The sequence below is a fragment of the Oncorhynchus kisutch genome, linkage group LG17 (genome assembly GCF_002021735.2).
Source record: "Oncorhynchus kisutch isolate 150728-3 linkage group LG17, Okis_V2, whole genome shotgun sequence".
Lineage (NCBI taxonomy): Eukaryota > Metazoa > Chordata > Actinopteri > Salmoniformes > Salmonidae > Oncorhynchus > Oncorhynchus kisutch.
This window is the reverse complement of record NC_034190.2, coordinates 42,625,116-42,645,707: the sequence shown is the minus strand read 5'-3', so window position 1 is coordinate 42,645,707 and position 20,592 is coordinate 42,625,116. Positions and strand designations below refer to the sequence as shown.

The 20,592-nt window shown below is 42.0% G+C and overlaps 1 protein-coding gene across 2 annotated transcripts; it reads left to right on the top strand.

Moving 5' to 3' along the window:
• The first annotated feature begins 676 nt into the window (after positions 1 to 676).
• Positions 677 to 15,517, top strand: LOC109907701 (SH2 domain-containing adapter protein E). 2 transcript variants are annotated; one of them, XM_031793853.1, is made up of 8 exons: positions 677 to 885; positions 1,150 to 1,830; positions 6,983 to 7,106; positions 8,536 to 8,784; positions 9,067 to 9,304; positions 12,858 to 12,977; positions 13,203 to 13,406; positions 13,586 to 15,517. In XM_031793853.1, exons 2-7 carry the CDS (start codon positions 1,342 to 1,344, stop codon positions 13,384 to 13,386), a joined length of 1,404 nt encoding a protein of 467 aa, XP_031649713.1. In that variant the 5' UTR covers positions 677 to 885; positions 1,150 to 1,341; the 3' UTR covers positions 13,387 to 13,406; positions 13,586 to 15,517. The 2 variants fall into 2 exon arrangements, with proteins under 2 accessions (XP_031649713.1, XP_020361411.1); XM_020505822.2 differs by having other exon boundaries at positions 13,203 to 15,517.
• The last annotated feature ends 5,075 nt before the right edge of the window (positions 15,518 to 20,592 follow it).

Genomic DNA, 20,592 nt, shown 5'->3' with positions numbered 1-20,592 from the left:
CACAAACACAAACACAAACACAAACACAAACACAAACACAAACACAAACACAAACACAAACACAAACACAAACACAAACACAAACACAAACACAAACACAAACACAAACACAAACACAAACACAAACAAGTAACGAAAACCGAAACCGCCTATACTGGTGCAAACTAACATAGACGACACTAAGGACAATCACCCACGACAAACTCAAACAATATGGCTGCCTAAATATGGTTCCCAATCAGAGACAACGATAAACACCTGCCTCTGATTGAGAACCACTCCAGACAGCCATAGACTTTGCTAGATAACCCTACTAGCTATAATCCCAATACATACACAACAAAACCCCAAGACAAAACACACCACAATACAAAAACCCCATGCCACACACTGGCCTGACCCAATACATGAAGATAAACACAAAATACTTAGACCAGGGCGTGACAACTGCAAAACAAGGTTGTTGGGAAGGATGAAGTAGTCTAGCCAATCCTTTGGTCCAAGCTATTAACATCATGGACAAAAACATATAAAAATACTTTCCTCATCTTGCATCCATGACACAGGCAGCCAGGATAGTAGACCACTCTAGAAATAATCACCTTCCACTGTAGGCTAGTCTGTGTTCCTGCTATGTTACCCCACCCCTCTTTCCCACCCCTCTCAACTTCTGGCCACAGTCAGTGGGCTACGTTGTAAGAATAGACAGCTACAAGATTTGACACTCTGGGAATGGGATCACTAATAAGAACCAAGAAAAACTTTCGATTCTTTCGAGTTTTCCCACTCCAAAGACTTCTCTTCATCCAAAGGGAATAACTCTACATGCAGCTAAATGGAAGAGGGATACGACCTGACTTAAAGAAAACCATAAATGGGATAAAAGTAGGAAGACATCTTCCAATATAGGCTACAGCAGGTTTTTATTTTGTTATAAGCTATCACATGTAGGCTATTTGTTATTTATTTAATTTTGGTTTAATCTTATTAGAAAACGAAATGTAACATGCCTATTAAGTTAGCCTAATCAATGTTTCATCGGATTATCAAATGAAAATAATCATATTCTATTTAATTTGGAATTTCTTATAGCCCAGAATTAGACAATTTGACAAATTCTAACAATATCCGCTTTTTTCTTTCTCAAAGTAAAAGATAAGCCAGTGAGGACTTTGGACTACATGCAGAACATCTCAAAAAACAGCCTTGTGTTGAAGCAACGCAAGTCTTTTGTGTCAGAATAGCCTACTCTGATTTCTAAAGGTGCGTCTTTGGGGCTGGCACAGTGCATGGCGCATAAAGGTGTTGGACCAAAGAGAGTATTAGCTTTATACAGAGACCATGGCAAAGTGGTTCAAAGAATTCCCCATCAATTTGAAGAATGGTACTGATAGGATCCGCTCAGCTTCAGAATCAGGTTCCCAATCCAGGGGTAAACTTGGACTGGTAGCTGGCATTGGCACCAAAGTAACCAGCTCCAAAGTGAGTTCGAGCAAAAACTCGGGAACGGATAGTAGTGTTGGTGGTGGAGGCGTTGGTGCTCTACTGTCTGGAAGAAATAGAAAAAATTCTGCCGAACTGGGAAGGAATGGCACACGTTCGATAAAGGATGGAAAAGTTTGGGATAGCCTTATAGGTAAAAGTCGCAAAAATTCCAAAGCAGATACGCCAGTGTTTGATGAGCACCAGCCACTGAAAAGTTCCAGATCTGCGAATGCCTACATCAGTCGTCTGATTAAAGTCGATAAGAAGGACAAGAGCCCAAACTTCAACAGCAGCCCAGTGGTACTCGATACAGAGAAATCACAGCCACTGTGCAAAACAGAGACGGTAAGAAATGTTGACGCACTTTAGAAATTGTAGACTATTTCTATTTTCAACTGTGATGCTGGACTCGGGGGTAGACCTAACATTGTAAATGTAAATCTGTCTCCCTACATTCAGTATGATATGTTACGTTTCGTATGGTATGTACAATGCCTTCAGAAAGTATTCACCCTTTACCTTTTCCACATTTTGTTGTGTTACAGCCTGAATTGAAAATTGACTAAATTGAGCTTTTGTGTCACTGAGCAACACACAATACGACATAGTGTTGAAGTGGAATTTAGTTTGTAGAACATTTAAGAAATTAATACAAAATGAAAAACTGAAATGTCTTGTATTCAACCCCTTTGTTATGGCAAGCCTAACTAAGTTCAAGAGTAAAAATGTGCTTCACAAATCGCATAATAAGTTGCATGAACTTATTCCGGGTTCAATAATAGTGAATAACATGATTTTTGGATAACTGCCCCATCTCTGTACTCCACACATACAATAATCTGTAAGGTCTGTCAAATCATCAAATCAAATCAAAGTTTATTTGTCACATGCATCGAATACAACAGGTGTAAGTAGACTTTACAGTGAAATGCTTACTTACTGTACAAGCCCTTAGCCCTTAACCAACAATGCAGGTTTAAGAAAAATAAGTCTTAAGAAAGTATTTACTAAAATAAACTGAATAAAAAAATAAATAATAATAATAATAATAGTAAAGAGCAACAATAAAATAACAGTACCGAGGATATATACATGGGGTAATGTGCTGGGGCACAGTTTAGTTGAGATAATTGAGGTAATATATACATTTAGGTAGAGTGACTATGCATTGATAATAAACAGAGTAGCAGGAGGGTAAAAATGGGGGTGGGGGATGTCAATGCAAATAGTTTGTGTAGCTATTTGATTAGCTGTTCAGGAGTCTTATGGCTTGGGGGTTGAAGCTGTTAAGAAGCCTTTTGGACCTAGACTTGGTAACAGAAAGAACAGTCTATGACCAGGGTGGCTGGAGCCTTTGGCAATTTTTAGGGCCTTCCTCTGACACTGCCTGGTACAGAGATCCTGGATGGCAGGAAGCTTGGCCCCAGTGATGTACTGGGCCGTACGCACTACCTGTATGTACTACCCACTAGTGTCTTGCGGTCGGAGGCCGAGCAGTTGCCATACCAGGTGGTAATGCAGCCAGTCAGAACGTTTTCAGGATCTGAGGACCCATGCCAAATCTTTCCAGTCTCCTAAGGGGGAATAGGCATTGTCGTGCTCTCTTCACGACTGTCTTGGTGTGACAGTTTTTCACAATTCCTGACATTTAATCATAGTAAAAATTCCCTGTCTTAGGTCAGTTACAATCACCACTTTATTTTAAGAATGTGAAATGTCAGAATAATAGTAGAGAGAATGATTTATTTCAGCTTTTATTTCTTTCATCACATTCCCAGTGGGCCAGAAGTTTACATACACTCAATTACCATTGCCTTTAAATTGTTTATCTTGGCTCAAACATTTCGGGTAGCCTTCCACAAGCTTCCCACAATAAGTTGGGTGAATTTTGGCCCATTCCTCCTGACAGAGCTGGTGTAACTGAGTCAGGTTTGTAAGCCTCCTTGCGCACACACGCTTTTTAAAATTTTCTATATGATTGAGGTCAGGGCTTTGTGATGGCCACTCCAAGACCTTGACTTTGTTGTCCTTAAGCCATTTTGCCACAACTTTGGAAGTATTGTCCATTTGGAAGACCCATTTGCGACCAAACTTTAACTTCCTGACAGATGTCTGGAGATGTTGCTTCAATATATCCACATAATTGTCCTCCCTCATGATGACATCTATTTTGTGAAGTGCACCAGTCCCTCTTGCAGCAAAGAGACTTATATATCTTCCTCACTAACTTGAAGCATTAGCTGTCAGAGCAGCTTACCGATCACTGAACCTGTACACCTGTAAATAGCCCAACCGTCTACCTCATTCCCCAAATTGTTATTTATTTTTGCTCTTTTGCACCCCAGTATCTCTACTTGCACATCATCATCTTCACATCTATCACTCCAGGGTTAATGCTAAATTGTAATTATTTCACCACTATGGCCTATTTATTGCATTACCTCCCTAATCTTACTACATTTGCACACACTGGACATAGATTTTTCTATTGTGTTAGTGACTCTATGTTTGTTTATTCCATGTGTAACTCTGTGCTGTTGTTTTTGTCGCACTGCTTTGCTTTATCTTGGCCAGGTCACAGTTGTACATGAGAACTTGTTCTCAACTGGCCTACCTGGTTAAATAAAGGTGAAATAAAATGTAAAAAAGTGACTAGGCAACAGGATATATAATAAACAGTAACAGTAGCATATGCGATGAGTCAAAAGAGTTAGTGCAAAAAGGGTCAATGCAGATAGTCCCGGTAGCTATTTTAACTAACTATTTAGTAGTCTTATTGCTTGGGGGTAGAAGCTGTTCAGGGTCCTGTTATTTCTAAACTTGGTGCGGTAGCAAAGAGAACAGTCTATGACTTGGGTGGCTGGAGTCTTTGACCATTTTTAGGGCCTTCTTCTGACATCGCCTGGTATAGAGGTCCTGGATGCCAGGGAGCTCAGCCCCAGTGTGATGCTAATGATAAATTCTAATAATACATTTGATAATTAGTCTTTATTTGTTTGTTTGTTTAGCTTGCAATACGTTTTATAGGCCTATATAGCAGTAATTGTATGAGGGGTGTATAATGACTACAAATTCAAAGTATAAACTTGAACTTGGATGACTATCAATCAATCAATGAAGCATAACTATTATATTATATTAACAGCCATGATTATTATAAGCTATAGTAGGCTGCAACAGGAATCCTACTCAAAAATAACATGGGTGTCATTAATACTGTTGACACTGAAAAGCAAAGGAACAGTCGAAGCTGTGAAAGTTGATATCATTGTTTCAGTTTTCCTCCCTCCCCTTTGTCTCTGAATCTCATTGTATCCACTCCTCCTTGTCTGCCTATCTTTCCCTTCCTTTCCATCTCCTTCTAAATTCAATTAAATTCAGTGGCTTTATTGGCATGGGAAACATATGTTTACAAGCGAAATAGATAATAAACAAAAGTTAAATAAACAATACAAAATGAACAGTAAACATTACACTCACAAAAATTCCAATGGAATAAAGACATTTCATATTTTCACCCCTATTGAAAGTTATCCCTCCAATCCCCTCTGTTCCTGGCACAGTTTCCCCCTCTCTCACCCCTCCACCCCATCCATCTCTTTTCTCTCATTCAAGCCCCAGGTGAAGGCTATCATGTTGTAAAAAGCATTGTGTGCTAATCCAGGTCCCCTCTGGCTAGGCTTTGAAAATAAAAAAGCGAGTGAAAACGATGTAGAGAGATGGTGTGAAGAAAAAAAACATAAAAGAGGAAGGAGAAATAGAGAGTTTTATGTTTTGAGGGGTAAATCCCTTCCCTGACTCCTGAGTGCCCCAGTCGCTGGGGTTGTCAATCTGCCTGTCTTTGTTTGGCTTTGAAAGGGGAATATCTCTCAGGGGCCTCAGAGGAAGCTACAGTCTTTCAGCATTTCCATTATAAGACCTTATCCCGGTGTTTGGCTTAAAGACACAGACTTTTGTGTTTCCACCTATGAGGCCTGGCCCCAAAAAAAGTATACCTGGCCCTAAAAAGACCAAACCTGACATGGGGCTGAGTAACTCAGGGTGTGATAAGTTGTAGCCTATATAGCATTTCGCTTATCCTACACACCATATTGTGGTCAGGTCACAGGAAGTGCTAAAGCATGTGTGTGTGAGCAAGAGAGAGACAGAGATTGTGTCTGTGTGTGTTGTTGGAGTTGTCCCTAAAAGTGCTAAAGCCATCACCAGTTGAATCAGATTTGGCATACTCTGTGCTATTAGATCCTGGTAGAAGGATGGATGGACGCATTGGGGCCTACAGATGTAGGATCCTAATTTGACCAGTCTTTTGTTGATGAGAATTTTCCTTGCTCAGCAGGAAATGCAAACTTGTAGTGTATTCAAGTTTTTTAAAGTTTGTAATTTCCACTTTAACATTTCAGACTTGATTTGCCCTATCGTAAAATGTTTAATTCCCTACAAAAAATGTCCATGAATTATGATCCACATAATTATTCACATTTCCTGTTGCTACAGGAATGTTTTCCTGCTGTAGAAAACTGTCTCAATTTAATATCCTACATCTGTATCAGTCATTGTCATTTACCATCATCATGCTTGTAAGGCAACATGACTAGAGATGACTTTATCTTGTTCACCAGCCGGCTCGCTATATATATATACATATATATATTTTTATATTTTTATTTTAAATAACCTTTATTTAACTAGGCAAGTCAGTTAAGAACAAATTCTGATTTACAATGACAGCCTACACCGGCCAAACCCAGACGATGCTGGGCCAATTGTGCGCCACCCTATGGGACTCCCAATCATAGCCGGATATGAAACAGCCTGGATTCAAACCAGGGACTGTAGTGACGCCTCTTGCACTGAGATGCAGTCCCTTAGACCGCTGCGCCACATGGGAGCCCAGGTTAGGGATGACAGAACAAGAACATTTATTACAGCAAAACGACCCCCTGTACAGACACTGACCTGGTATCTAATATCAGGCAGTGAGAAACTTGAAAGGCCTTGGCACTGATAAAAAGACAGAGCAGAGCAGTCAAGTGTGAATGAATTCCTTTTGCAATGGCGGAATTTACCAGATACTGTAGGTGGTGTTGTTAGGATAATGGTTCTGGGACAAAGAAGATGAAACAATGATACCGCTGTACTCTCTTTGAACATTGACAATAGATGGGCCTGATTGGGTACTACTTTGTATGACTGATGATATATGTATGTTTGATCTCTTTGGGAAGCAGGACAATTTAGATAATATATAAGATAATGTCACCAAAAACCCCTTGACGTCTCTTTGTTGTTATCTCACCTCTTCCTTTCCCTCTAGTGAATCATACATCTACTCTGTGGGCACAGATTAAGACTAGTCTTGGACTAAAAACCATGCTCAATGGATAATCTCAATTGGAATAGTTTTGAAATCTAGGACTAGCCTTAATTTGTGTCTGGGAAACCAGAGTCTTTGAGTAGTTTTCATGTGTATTAATTTTGCTGTGCTCCTTTGCTTCAGGTGATCATTCAGGACTATGCAGATCCCTTTGACGCCCACAAGACTCGGGAGCAGAGGGATGCGGAGAGAGAGGGGGAGAATGATGGATACATGGAGCCTTACGATGCGCAGCAGATGATCACAGGTGACACATAATATTCAGTATTTTGGCCTACTAAAATTTGGATAACAAGCATTGATTTTGGATCAGGTCCCAGCTTTGAAGATGAGGGATTGGCCGTTGGTAATCTGATCTGATATCAGTGGCCAGGAAAGAGCAGAGTTTTGGCTGTTTTTTCTATTGTTGTTCGTATGCATATTTTTTGTTTTAGGCATATGTGTGTTGGTTTGTGCAGGCATGGCCTCATTGGCTGAATTCTATGTATGTGTGTCTGTCATGGGTGAATGATTGGACTGCCATTTTCAGTCTAGCCAGAAAAGAGCGATTAGAAATGTTGAAGAACGTGAACTCAATCGCCTAGCACTGGAAGTTGCTATGGCAACTGTGTTGTGCTAGGACAATGGGTGAAGTTTCCTGTCTCTGCTTCCTTTTTCCTGTCTCTGTTTCCTTGTACTTTTCTCCTGAAAGGAAGTTGGCCCTCAGTGACTACCCCCCCCCATCCGCTATCCTCAGACAGAGCCCCTGCATGGCCCCCTATATGGGCAGGCTCTGACCATTTCTCAAAACATCCAGGAAGACAACTGATCAGTCGACCAATCACTTACTCTCTTGACCTCCTTTGATTCTGTCGCTTCATTGTTTTACCCAAAATGGTACAATACACTGCTGTGACACTGAAAATGGCCTGTTACACACTAATCATCAAGGCTTTACCAATGCATATCTTACTACCTGGCTAATTTGGGAAAGCCCGTTTATATTGCCCTGGGGAATATGGCCGACCGCAGATAACAACATTTTAGTAGCGTGTCATACTTAAGTACATTCTCATATTGAAGTGGTGCAGTGCATTGTGACCAGTGCATTGTGCACATGTGACCAGTGCATTGTGACATACAGTATTAAACAGTGGTTAAGTATTTTGTGACAGTCCAAGCTCAGCACATAATGTTTTGGCATTGACATCATACAACAGCTGACATCACTCATCAGCTGCATGCTATGTCAAGTGAATAACTCAATGGCTCAACTGTTCAAAGCCCATTTACGCTTATTATATTATTATTTATTCCATTTTATAAACACATCATGTTTTCTCTAAACACATCATGTTTTCTCTATTCCTCATTGTTGCACTGACCATAATTGGTAGTTCTGTTCTAGGATCAGTTAACCGACATTTATCAGATACTGATATGGACGTGTGAGGCAAAATACTAGCCTAGGATCAGTTGTCTGGGAATGGTAACTCTAGCTGTTTCCTGTAATGTTGGGTCGGACACACCGTGACGACGAACAGCTAAAAGCTGGGTGCCGGCGAACGGTGGCTCCTTGTTACTGATTCAACATGTAGAATAATCTGAAAATGAACAGAAAATGGCGGCCAATACTCTGGTCAGAGGCACTCTGGTGTGTTTCCTCTCTAACAAGAGTCTCTGCTTTTTTTTAACAGAGATCAGACGGAGGGGTTCCAAGGACATGCTGAAGATGTGTGTCCTGCTGGAGGGGGTTGAGGGGGAGGTGGAGGAGGGGCGACCCGTGCCTCCCCAGATCTACGACATGACCTATGAGGGTGGTGTGGAGGGTGACGGAGGGAGCGTGAAGACCCCGGTCACCAGGCCAGAGTTAGATTCCCGGCTCCCTGCTGAGTACCAGCTGCCCTGGGAGTGGAAGAAGGAACAGATTGTCAAGGCTCTGCCTGGTACTATAGTCTAGACAAAAGACAAGACCTACTGCACAATCATACACAATTCTAGAACACTACCACTGGCTATGCAGCTATGCAACCCCTATCACAACTATCTGCTGATGCAATGATGCATCTATTAAGTGGCTGACCCCTTAAGCTCTAAGGTCTATAATGTAATTAGACCTTCTAAACCAGTACACCAGATCAATATCAATATACCGTATTTGCTACACAGAAGTTGACCACCCCTTTTACATATTTTCTCCCTCTGCTCTGACCCCTCCTCGTCCCCAGCCCAGTTTGACAGCCCTGAGCACCCCACCCCAATCAAAGAGGACCCCCCCGCACTCACCCTCACACGGCAGCCCCAGCAGCAGCCCCAACAGCAGCAGCATCTGCGACAAAAGAGTTGGAGCCAGAAGATCCTGAAGTCCTCTCCTACTTTCTTGCCCTCCCTCTCGTCCCCGCCCAGCATCAGCCCTGAGGCTGAGGTGTGCCGGGTGGACCCCACCCTGCCCCTGGAGAAACAGAGGTGAGGAGGGGAGACAAGGGAGACACGGTTTATAGGTCAACGGCAGGGGCAGATGCAATAGATTGTTGCTTTAAAAAAAAAATGTATCTTCAGTTTTTTTCTGCAGCACATAACAATACATTAGATATGTAGATATGTACCTGTCACTCTCTCCATGTACAGGTATGGGAGAGTGGGGTAAAGTTGAGTCATTTTTACATTCAGCATCACTATGTCAAGGGAAATGTAGTGTTTTTTTCTAACAAAGGTATCTACATATACAGTGCCTTGCGAAAGTATTCGGCCCCCTTGAACTTTGAGACCTTTTGCCACATTTCAGGCTTCAAACATAAAGATATAAAACTGTATTTTTTTTGTGAAGAATCAACAACAAGTGGGACACAATCATGAAGTGGAACGACATTTATTGGATATTTCAAACTTTTTTAACAAATCAAAAACTGAAAAATTGGGCGTGCAAAATGATTCAGCCCCCTTAAGTTAATACTTTGTAGCGCCACCTTTTGCTGCGATTACAGCTGTAAGTCGCTTGGGGTATGTCTCTATCAGTTTTGCACATCGAGAGACTGAAATTTTTTCCCATTCCTCCTTGCAAAACAGCTCGAGCTCAGTGAGGTTGGATGGAGAGCATTTGTGAACAGCATTTGTGAACAGCATTTTTCAGTTCTTTCCACAGATTCTCGATTGGATTCAGGTCTGGACTTTGCCTTGGCCATTCTAACACCTGGATATGTTTATTTTTGAACCATTCCATTGTAGATTTAGCTTTATGTTTTGGATCATTGTCTTGTTGGAAGACAAATCTCCGTCCCAGTCTCAGGTCTTTTGCAGACTCCATCAGGTTTTCTTCCAGAATGGTCCTGTATTTGGCTCCATCCATCTTCCCATCAATTTTAACCATCTTCCCTGTCCCTGCTGAAGAAAAGCAGGCCCAAACCATGATGCTGCCACCACCATGTTTGACAGTGGGGATGGTGTATTCAGGGTGATGCGCTGTGTTGCTTTTACGCCAAACATAACGTTTTGCATTGTTGCCAAAAAGTTCAATTTTGGTTTCATCTGACCAGAGCACCTTCTTCCACATGTTTGGTGTGTCTCCCAGGTGGCTTGTGGCAAACTTTAAACAACACTTTTTATGGATATCTTTAAGAAATGGCTTTCTTCTTGCCACTCTTCCATAAAGGCCAGATTTGTGCAATATACGACTGATTGTTGTCCTATGGACAGAGTCTCCCACCTCAGCTGTAGATCTCTGCAGTTCATCCAGAGTGATCATGGGCCTCTTGGCTGCATCTCTGATCAGTCTTCTCCTTGTATGAGCTGAAAGTTTAGAGGGACGGCCAGGTCTTGGTAGATTTGCAGTGGTTTGATACTCCTTCCATTTCAATATTATCGCTTGCACAGTGCTCCTTGGGATGTTTAAAGCTTGGGAAATCTTTTTGTATCCAAATCCGGCTTTAAACTTCTTCACAACAGTATCTCGGACCTGCCTGGTGTGTTCCTTGTTCTTCATGATGCTCTCTGCGCTTTTAACGGACCTCTGAGACTATCAGAGTGCAGGTGCATTTATACGGAGACTTGATTACACACAGGTGGATTGTATTTATCATCATTAGTCATTTAGGTCAACATTGGATCATTCAGAGATCCTCACTGAACATCTGGAGAGAGTTTGCTGCACTGAAAGTAAAGGGGCTGAATAATTTTGCACGCCCAATTTTTCAGTATTTGATTTGTTAAAAAAGTTTGAAATATCCAATAAATGTCGTATATCCAATAAAGGTCGCAAAGTTCAAGGGGGCCGAATACTTTCGCAAGGCACTGTATTTCAGGATGTTGTGTATCTCTAAAAATAATCAGAATTCATGTGAACATAACAGTTTTTAAAACATATCTTGTCCAAAAAAAGTGTTCTCTTGGCACAACTTACCACGGGTATTGAGTAAGTTGAGCATAGGGAAAGGGTAGGTTGAGCTGACTTGGGTTAGTTGTCCTTGTGCCTCTGCTACTTTATCATAGCCTCTCTTTCGACAGACAGATGTTTTTTTTCCTTCCCTGTCAGTGTAACTCTTCCGTGTCATTCAGTCAATTTCTTTCATCCCTTGCTGCTACTCAAATTGACTTTTTTTCCTTCTCTCACTTCCTTGGCTGCTCTTTCAAGAAACTCAAGGGACCCCTGCTTGTTTTATGTTTGTATACACAGGGCATGATGAAGTCTGCTCTGTAACAATAAATATTTTGAGTTCATATGCCTGACACATTGCAAAAATACTATGCATATTATGCATAAACTGGACAAAATGTAATCCCCCATTGACTCAACATTTTGACTATATTAGCCCACACAGCTACCAAGGATGCACTTTAATGCTATTTTCAGGACCTCAGGACCTCAGGACCGTAACTTGTAGAGACCCGAAGTGATGTATAAAACAATCTTCAAACGATCTACTTTGGTTTAAATACAAGCATCATGAAACCTATAACACGAATTCATTTGACTTTGTGAAAATCTGTTTTTTTTGGACCTAACTTATTTACCAATTTTTTAAAATGTTTTTTTTCTTTCACAAATTACATGAAATTATGATCTCTTCCTAAATCTTTGGTCACATGATTAATTTAGTGTTGGTTTCCTACGAACAAGTGGTGGCACATCCAGGGGAGAACGACGGCCCCCTCTGATTGAAGCCACGGAAGTTCAAGGCCAACTGCGGTACTGCAGGCATTGTTGGCAGAAAACAGGACTCCCCAAATATAGTGAATAGAAAAATGGCAATCTTTGAGTATTTTTTTTTTTTACGAAGACAATCATGGTACCAATAATTTATTCTAATACAGCAGATGTATGTAATTGAACAGACTATTTAAAATTGCACACATATAAGGATCATTTAGTTGGTAATGTCAGCCTGCAGTTCCCCGGTCGGCCTTCAACTTGAGGTACTCAATTAGAAGACGCAGTACTGAGATAGCCTGCAATGGCACTTCCTGGAGTAGGTCAAACTGTGCACGTTATCTTTCCATGAGACGCCATCTTTAACCGACTTCATTTGGCTTCAATACACTATTGAGTCTTCACATAGGAATGAATGGTGTCACGTGACCGATGGCTTTGTCCATTCATATATACAGTCAACGAACCCTTTAGCTCAACCTACCCCACACCTTGCAGAGTTACCTTATGTTGTTCAGATATTCTATTGTTGATATTAGTGAACCACTTCAATACAGGACTCATCTACTATTTTGTAAGCCCTTTGTACTTTGTTAGCTTCATGTGCTCAGGAGGGGCGCAGCAGTCTAAGGCACTGCATCTCAGTGCTAGAGGTGTCACTACAGACACCCTGGTTTGAATCCAGGCTGTATCCCAACCAGCCGTGATCGGGAGTCCCATAGGGCGGCATCCGGGTTTAGCCGGGGTAGGCCTCCATTGTGAATAAGAATTTGTTCTTAACTGACTTGCCTAGTTCAATAAAGGTTCAATATAAAAATCCTACTCTCATTTCTGACCCCTGTGCCTTCCGTTCCCTCTGTCCTTCGGTTGCTCTAGCTGGTACCATGGCTGTGTAACACGCCAGGAGGCAGAGTCTCAGCTCCAGTCCTGCAAAGAGGCCAGTTTCCTGGTGAGGAACAGTGAATCAGGAACCAGCAAATACTCCATTGCGTTAAAGTGAGTATACTAGTCACTAGTACATCTGTTTATTCTCTTCAGAGCTGATACCATACACAATATGTCCAAAAATAATTGCAGTTGATGTATTGGATCCCTTAATACTAATTTAAGGCTACATATTATGAATTGTGTGGAATAGCGAGCCCGTGTTTGAATTTGAGATTTCAATTAAGTAATCAATCCTTTTTACCTCTGTACCCTTTTTTACTCCCTCTCTCTCAGGACAAGCCAGGGCTGTGTTCACATCATTGTTGCCCAGACAAAGGAGAATGGCTACACGCTGGACCAGAGTAGCTGTGTGTTTCCCAGCATTCCAGAGGTGGTGCACCACTACGGCACTCAGCGGCTGCCTTTCAATGGGGCCGAGCACATGACCCTGCTATACCCCGTGCCACGCCCTTACTGACTCCACCCCACCACACTCAGGTGCACCCCAACAACCCCATGCCTCTGCATCTGCATGAAATCATACTCAAAGAACATATCCAATCTAATGCTGATCCCCAACAGACCAAATACATATATCTCTTTATCTATTATCATTCACTTTTCAGTCCCTCTCTCTTTAATGTTATTTAATCCATATCAAAACGTTTTTTTTTCAGTCTTATTTTCTCCTGGATAAACAGAAGACAGCAAGCTCAGAGACCTGGGTATTGCTCTTGCTGTACAATCATTCTCTCACCTTTCATATGCAGCTAATGCAAAACACCGAGGCTTCTGTTTTGCATGTGAATTTGGGAGAAACTCAACCCACGCCTTGATTGTACAAACGGGGCAGAAATGAATGATCAAATGAGTCAGAGCCCTGCCAGTTAGAATTTAGTCAGAATTTCTACTCTCAATTCAAAGATGTGTAGAGAATACAGTATCATTAATCATAATTTTGGTTTAAGATGGTTTAAGCTGCAAAGGGATAAAGCTAGTGCTTTGTTCGAAGAAAAACAGTAAAGTGACTCTCTCACCCTCTGGTGGATGTGCTGGCTCACTGCACCAACTGTACACAACCCTGTGGAGAACAACAACTACTGTACCTGACAAAGACTACTATAGGGAAAGGGTGATACCTAGTCAGTTGTACAACTGAATGCATTCAACTGAAATGTGTCTTCTGTATTTAACCCAACCCCTCTGAATCAAAGAGGTGCTGGGGGCTGCCTTAATCAACATCCACATCATCGGCACCCGGGGAACAGTGGGTTAACTGCCTTGCTCGGGGGCAAAACGACAGATTTTTACCTTGTCAGCTCGGGGATTCGATCCAGCAACATTTCGGTTACTGGCCCAACGCTATACAACACTGTACAAAGACTACTTCACATCTACGCTCACAGCAAACATTTAAGTTATGTTCCTAGCCTTCTTTTTTTATATAAAGGAGAGATATCCTCCCATCACCCAATTTCCGTCATCAGTGAACAGTGACAGTTGTGTGACTATCTGTACCACCTGCACTGTGAACCATTGAGTGAATCACCCTAATGTAATGTAATGTGCCATGTGTTAGGCTAGCGTCACCCTATGGGATTGAATATCCCTTGATAATTACATTAAACCACAGGCTCCTAATCCTGGTCTTCAAGTACCCACATGTATGCTGGTTTTCACCTCATATGATCTCTGCATCATTAATAGAATTGTTGATTGAGCACTCATATGACTGGTTCGATTGTTGTGGTCTGTCACTGTAAATCCAAGACCATGGCCAATTTGCCTAAAGTATGTGACTGTAAAACTGAGCATCAACAACTAGTTGTTGGAAAGCTGATGGAGTTGTTCTTTGTGTTAACTACTGACTGAAACAAACCAAGAAACAAAATACTTGATTTAGATGCACAGCGCTATGGAATATGACTGAAAATGTGTCAACAGACCCCATGTTAATTTCCAATGTAAATTGGTGAGATATTTGGTAGGAAAAAAATCTGACATTTGATCTGTTTCTTACCTTCCCTGTCACATTGCACCACCTGGTGCTAACAAATAAGAAGTGGCAATGTATGATTGCTTTGATTTGATACTATGTTATCTCGCTCACCTGCTGGCTCTCTCTTCAATTCAAGCCTGGGGACGAGGTTAGATACCATGTAACCCTAGATAATGACTTGTGTGTACTCGTTATGAAAAGATATGCTGATACCATTGTCAAACCTACTTTGTCTTTTGGTGTGTATGTAGATACCTGCTATTTTAACAAGAATGAGTTACTGATGTTACTGATTGAAATAAAATGTCCTTAGATAGTCCATGGTTGTTTACCTATATCCTGTGGACATTTGTAGTCTCTCTTTTATTATTATTCAAGTGGAGCATACACGTAGGAATCTCAAATGATTATTATACACTTGGTTAAATAGCCAATGTCTACTTGCTATAATTGACAGCTCTGATCGACATGTTTAATTGATATGGCTGATGTGACGTTCCCCTGTGGGGTGAAATAGGTTCCTCCCAACTCAAGGCTCTGATGAAGGCAAACTCCACCGAAACTTACGCCTGTTTGTTTGTCCAGTTAATAAACCAATCAGATCTATGCAGAAAAAGAGTGCTCCTTTTTCTTTACTTCCCTACTTTACTTCTGTTGAAGTGTCCTGGGGTAAGGAATGTTTTTGGATGGAGTGGTCTGTGTTTGGATTGTACTGCCTTAAAAGCAGATAATATGTGAAGAAAGTCATACTGTATGGGATCAAGATGTTGTGATAGTAGTGTATGCCGCCATATGGAGGCGTGCTATGGGATGATCAAGGTCAGTACAGGCACCTCTATACACATCTGTGAATCCAAATGCACGCAGTTCATTAGTGACTACAGTTTTGTCTGTAAACATTTCAAAGATCATAGGCATATTGTAATATAATCTACTTCATTTAAAGAATACAGCTATTTAGACGTGGCCTTACTATATTTCCCACACCAATTCTCTGTAGGCTCTTGTAAACCTATTTTTCAATGTCTATGTTGTTGAAAAATGTAGAACTTTGTCAGTATCGGGTGTGCTGCAGAGTGCATTCAATTGGTCAGCTTTCATGCAGCTTCTATTGCCGTATTGAAATGTGTAGTTCAGAGTGTAAAGGGAAAGAGTCTGGGGATAGATTGGGTGTAGCGTGGACGCAGCAGAGTGAGGATCGGGTGTAGGGTTGGGCCTGGGACAAACAGTTAAGGTAGAGCAGGGGCACCCAGGCCACTTTGCACCCAGGTACATTGAGGTAAATGCATCACAAAAAAATGCATAAGTGTAACATCATTACACCCAGTGGTATCAGGGATACTTAACGAGAAGGAAGGATGAACACCATCCCTCTCTCCATCCTTGACTGTCTGTTGCTCACCCTCTCCTTTGTCACTATATCACTGTGATATCTGAGTCTGATGATCTATCAACAGAATCACCTTGTCTTATTGAGAGGACATTCCATATGTGTTGGTCCTGAGTCAGGTTAACGTGAACATTGAGATGGTTAGAGTTTCAAGTCCACTTGTGAAAGCAAGTCCTGGGACCTAAGTTTGGGTGTACCATTCCTGAAAGAAACACAAACTAAGCACAATGTTTTTGTACCTCAGTTGTCTGGTACCTCAATTGTCTGCATTCTTATAATACATGCCATTTAGCAGATGCTTTGATCCAAAGCAACACACAGTTATGCATGCATCCATTTTTTACATATGGGTGGTCCCAGGAATCAAACCCACTATCCTGTCGTTGCAAGAGTCATGCTCTACCAACTGAACTACAGAGGAACACTTCTTAGAAAATCCTACATTTAGCTAGTTAGTTCAGGTTAACTTAAAAAAGAAGGTAAGGCAACCAAAGCACCATTTAATTTTTTTTTAATACAGCAGTTATGGTCCTAAATTGTCCTGGTCATTGAGTCCTTTGGCACACCATTATAGTGCACAACTTAAGTGGCCATAAGAGACATCAAGATGGACTACTTATACATGATCAAGGTGTGCCTTTTTAAATTCTACTTGAGTGATACAGTAAGATAAGTGCTGGGTGGGGTCCTAGGATGGGGTCCTAGTCTAGAGTGGTAGTTGGGCTACAGTTGGATGAATATACAGGATACAGAATATCTATTTTCTTTGTGTTTGATACCATCTTTCCCTCATGCTATCTCAGCCCCTCCGGCTCCTTAGGCTTGCGTGACAGACAGGACCGTCTGACTGTGACTGATAGACGGGGCAGTTTGTCATCTTGTTGTCGCTTGACCTGGCCCGCCGGTAACCGAAGTGTCCCTATCATCCTTATCTGGTTGTGCTGTCTGCTTCCCCAGTGACAGGATCAGGCTCTGTGTCCCACATCTCCTTACCTTACCCAGGCTGGCCCAGTCATGTGTGTCTCATAAAGGCTGAGTGAAAGGTCCAGGCCAAGGTCAAATGTGTATTTGATACAAGTATTTTGTATGAGGTGCTGGTTCAGTTGTTTTGGTTTGTAAATAGCTAGGCAATCGTTCTGTATGTCCAAGAGATATACTGTAAAACTTCAATTAATAGCCCAGGTGTTTATTTGCTTCAATCACTGAACAACAGGTGCTTATTAGAGACAGGCTGAGACAGGATTCTATTTCCTTAATGCACACAACTTTTGCAGAATAAAATTGTGAAAGACTACCACACTGTTAATTGTTACCAGTATGACCAGTATAAACATTATAATAACAAATTGATCACAGACATGCAATGACTAGGATGCCCATCATACACTCTGATTTTAGCTTCAGCACCATTCTCTCACTCATTGCGCTTCTTGTATACACCGAAGCTGCGGTGACCATGTCAATCCACACTGCTGTCTCATCCATGGTAATGACATTGCTCTCCTCTCACTGGGCACACACTGTTTGAATCAACGTTTGTTTACACGTCATCGCAATGAAATCATGCTGAACCAACGTGAAATTGACATTGAATTGACGTCTGTGCCCAGTGATCTGTTCTTTTGCGCAATCTTTACCATACTCACTGAAGTTCACTGATAAACAATTCATTTAGACCCAGTGTTTATTTGAAACAAATTATTTATTTGCTAAACTGTCTGCCGATGCCCAGCTATTAAAAGGGACAGGCGGCTATTTAGACTCGGCATTTAATTGAAGTTTTACAATATTACTCAACTTATCACTTGTAGATTAAGACATATTTGTCCTACACCCAATTACAGTGTCTCCTTATATCAAAGTGGTTGGCTAAGGTATACTATGATCAAAGTACATCTGTCAATTCTGTGTCATCCTCACCGAACAGACAATAACTTGAAGCTACATTCTCCAGAGCCTGCATTTGAGTGTAATGCTATGCTTCACCTATGTCATACCTTTGAGGCTAAATATTTGCTTTTGAAGGAATGAATGTCCCCTATCGTTTTCACTGAGCAAAACACAGTCTGATGTATTTGAATCATCCAATGACTAAAGACCTCTGAACACTCCTGTGACCAAGTGGAATGATATTGAGATACTCAAGCAGGAAGGGGAGGGTCTGTGTCTCTGTGGTCAAAACATGTTTTCACTTCACACCATTCCTTTCACATACACACCTGGACAAAAGGAACACCTATGTGAGAATGCTATTCATTGACTACAGCTCAGCGTTCAACACCATAGTGCCCTCAAAGCTCATCACTATCAATCAATCAACATAAAGCCCATCTTAAATCAGCTGATGTCACAAAGTACAGAAACCCAGCCTAAAACCCCAAACAGCAAGACATGCAGGTGTAGAAGCATGGTGACTGGGAAAAACTCCCTAGAAAGGCCAGAACCTAGGAAGAAACCTAGAGAGGAACCAGGCTATCAGGGTAGCTGGAAAGTAGAGCATTGCAGTGGTCTAAAGCATGGATACATTTTTCTGCATCATTTTTGGACAGAAAGTTTCTGAATTTTTGCAATGTTACACAGATGGAAAAAGTAAGTAAGCATTTCACTGTAAAGTATTCGGCGAGTGTGACAAATAAAATTTTATTTGATCAGATTTACGGACAGCTATGAAAGCCAATGAGGGATATGCTGATTGTAATTTAGACTATAGTATGAAAGCATCCATTAGGCAATTATACAATAGATTTCCAGACAATATAGTTCACTGATAGGCTGAAGTTTTCACGCCTACATTTATACCTTTTTGTTATTACCCAACACACACACACACGATCTTCTGAGGCAGTTTATCCGCCGCAGGTCCAAGTCAAACATCTGGGTCAATTTACAGTATATCTGGTGGAGCAGGACTTGCAGGATACAGTTGGCAGGATGTGTGCGCTGGAGCGGTTTACTCTGCGTGAATGGCCAATCCTCTTCTGGCTGTGCCGGGTGGAGATTATAACAGAACATGGCCAAGATGTTCAAATGTTCATAGATGACCAGCAGGGTCAAATAATAATAATCACAGTGGTTGTTGTAGAGGGGGCAACAGGTCAGCACCTCAGGAGTAAATGTCAGTTGGCTTTTCATAGCCGATCATTCAGAGTATCTCTACCACTCCTGCTGTCTCCAGAGAGTTGAAAACAGCAGGTCTGGGACAGGTAGCACGTCTGGTGAACAGGTCAGGGTTCCCATAACCGCAGGCAGAACAGTTGAAACTGGAGCAGAGGAACGACCAGGTGGACTGGGGACAGCAAGGAGTCCAGGCCAGGTAGTCCTGAGGCATGGTCCTAGGGCTCAGGTCCTCCGAGAGAGAGAAAGCAAGAAAGAGAGAGAGAGAGAGAGAGAGAGAAAAAAAGAGAGAGAGAATTAGAGAGAGCATACTTAAATTCACACAGGACACTAGATAAGACAGGAGAAATACTCCAGATATAACAGACTGACCCTAGCCCCCCGACACATGAACTACTGCAGCATAAATACTGGAGGCTGAGACAGGAGGGGTCGGGAGACACTGTGGCCCCGTCCGATGATACCCCCGGACAGGGCCAAACAGGCAGGATATAACCCTACCCACTTTGCCAAAGCACAGCTCCCACACCACTAGAGGGATATCTCCAACCACCAACTTACCATCCTGAGACAAGGCCGAGTATAGCCCACAAAGATCTCCCCCATGGCACAACCCAATGGGGGCGCCAACCAGGACAGGAAGATCACATCAGTGACTCAACCCACTCAAGTGACACACCCCTCCTAGGGATGGCATGGAAGAGCACCAGTAAGCCAGTGACTTAGCCCCTGTAATAGGGTTTGAGGCAGAAAATCCCAGTGGAGAGAGGGGAACCGGCCAGGCAGAGACAGTAAGGGCGGTCTGTTGCTCCAGTGCCTTTCTGTTCACCTTCACACTCCTGGGCCAGACTACACTCAATCATATGACCCACTGAAGAAATGAGTCTTCAGTAAAGACTTAAAGGTTGAGACCAAGTCTGCGTCTCTCACATGGATAGGCAGACCATCCCATAAAAATGGAGCTCTATAGGAGAAAGCCCTGCCTCCAGCTGATTGCTTAGAAATTCTAGGGGCAATAAGGAGGCCTGCATCTTGTGACCGTTGCATACATGTAGGTATGTATGTCAGGACCAAATCGGAACGATAGGTAGGAGGAAGCCCATGTAATGCTTTGTAGGTTAGCAGTAAAAACTTGAAATCAGCCCTTTCCTTAACAGGAAGTCAGTGTGGAGAGGCTAGCC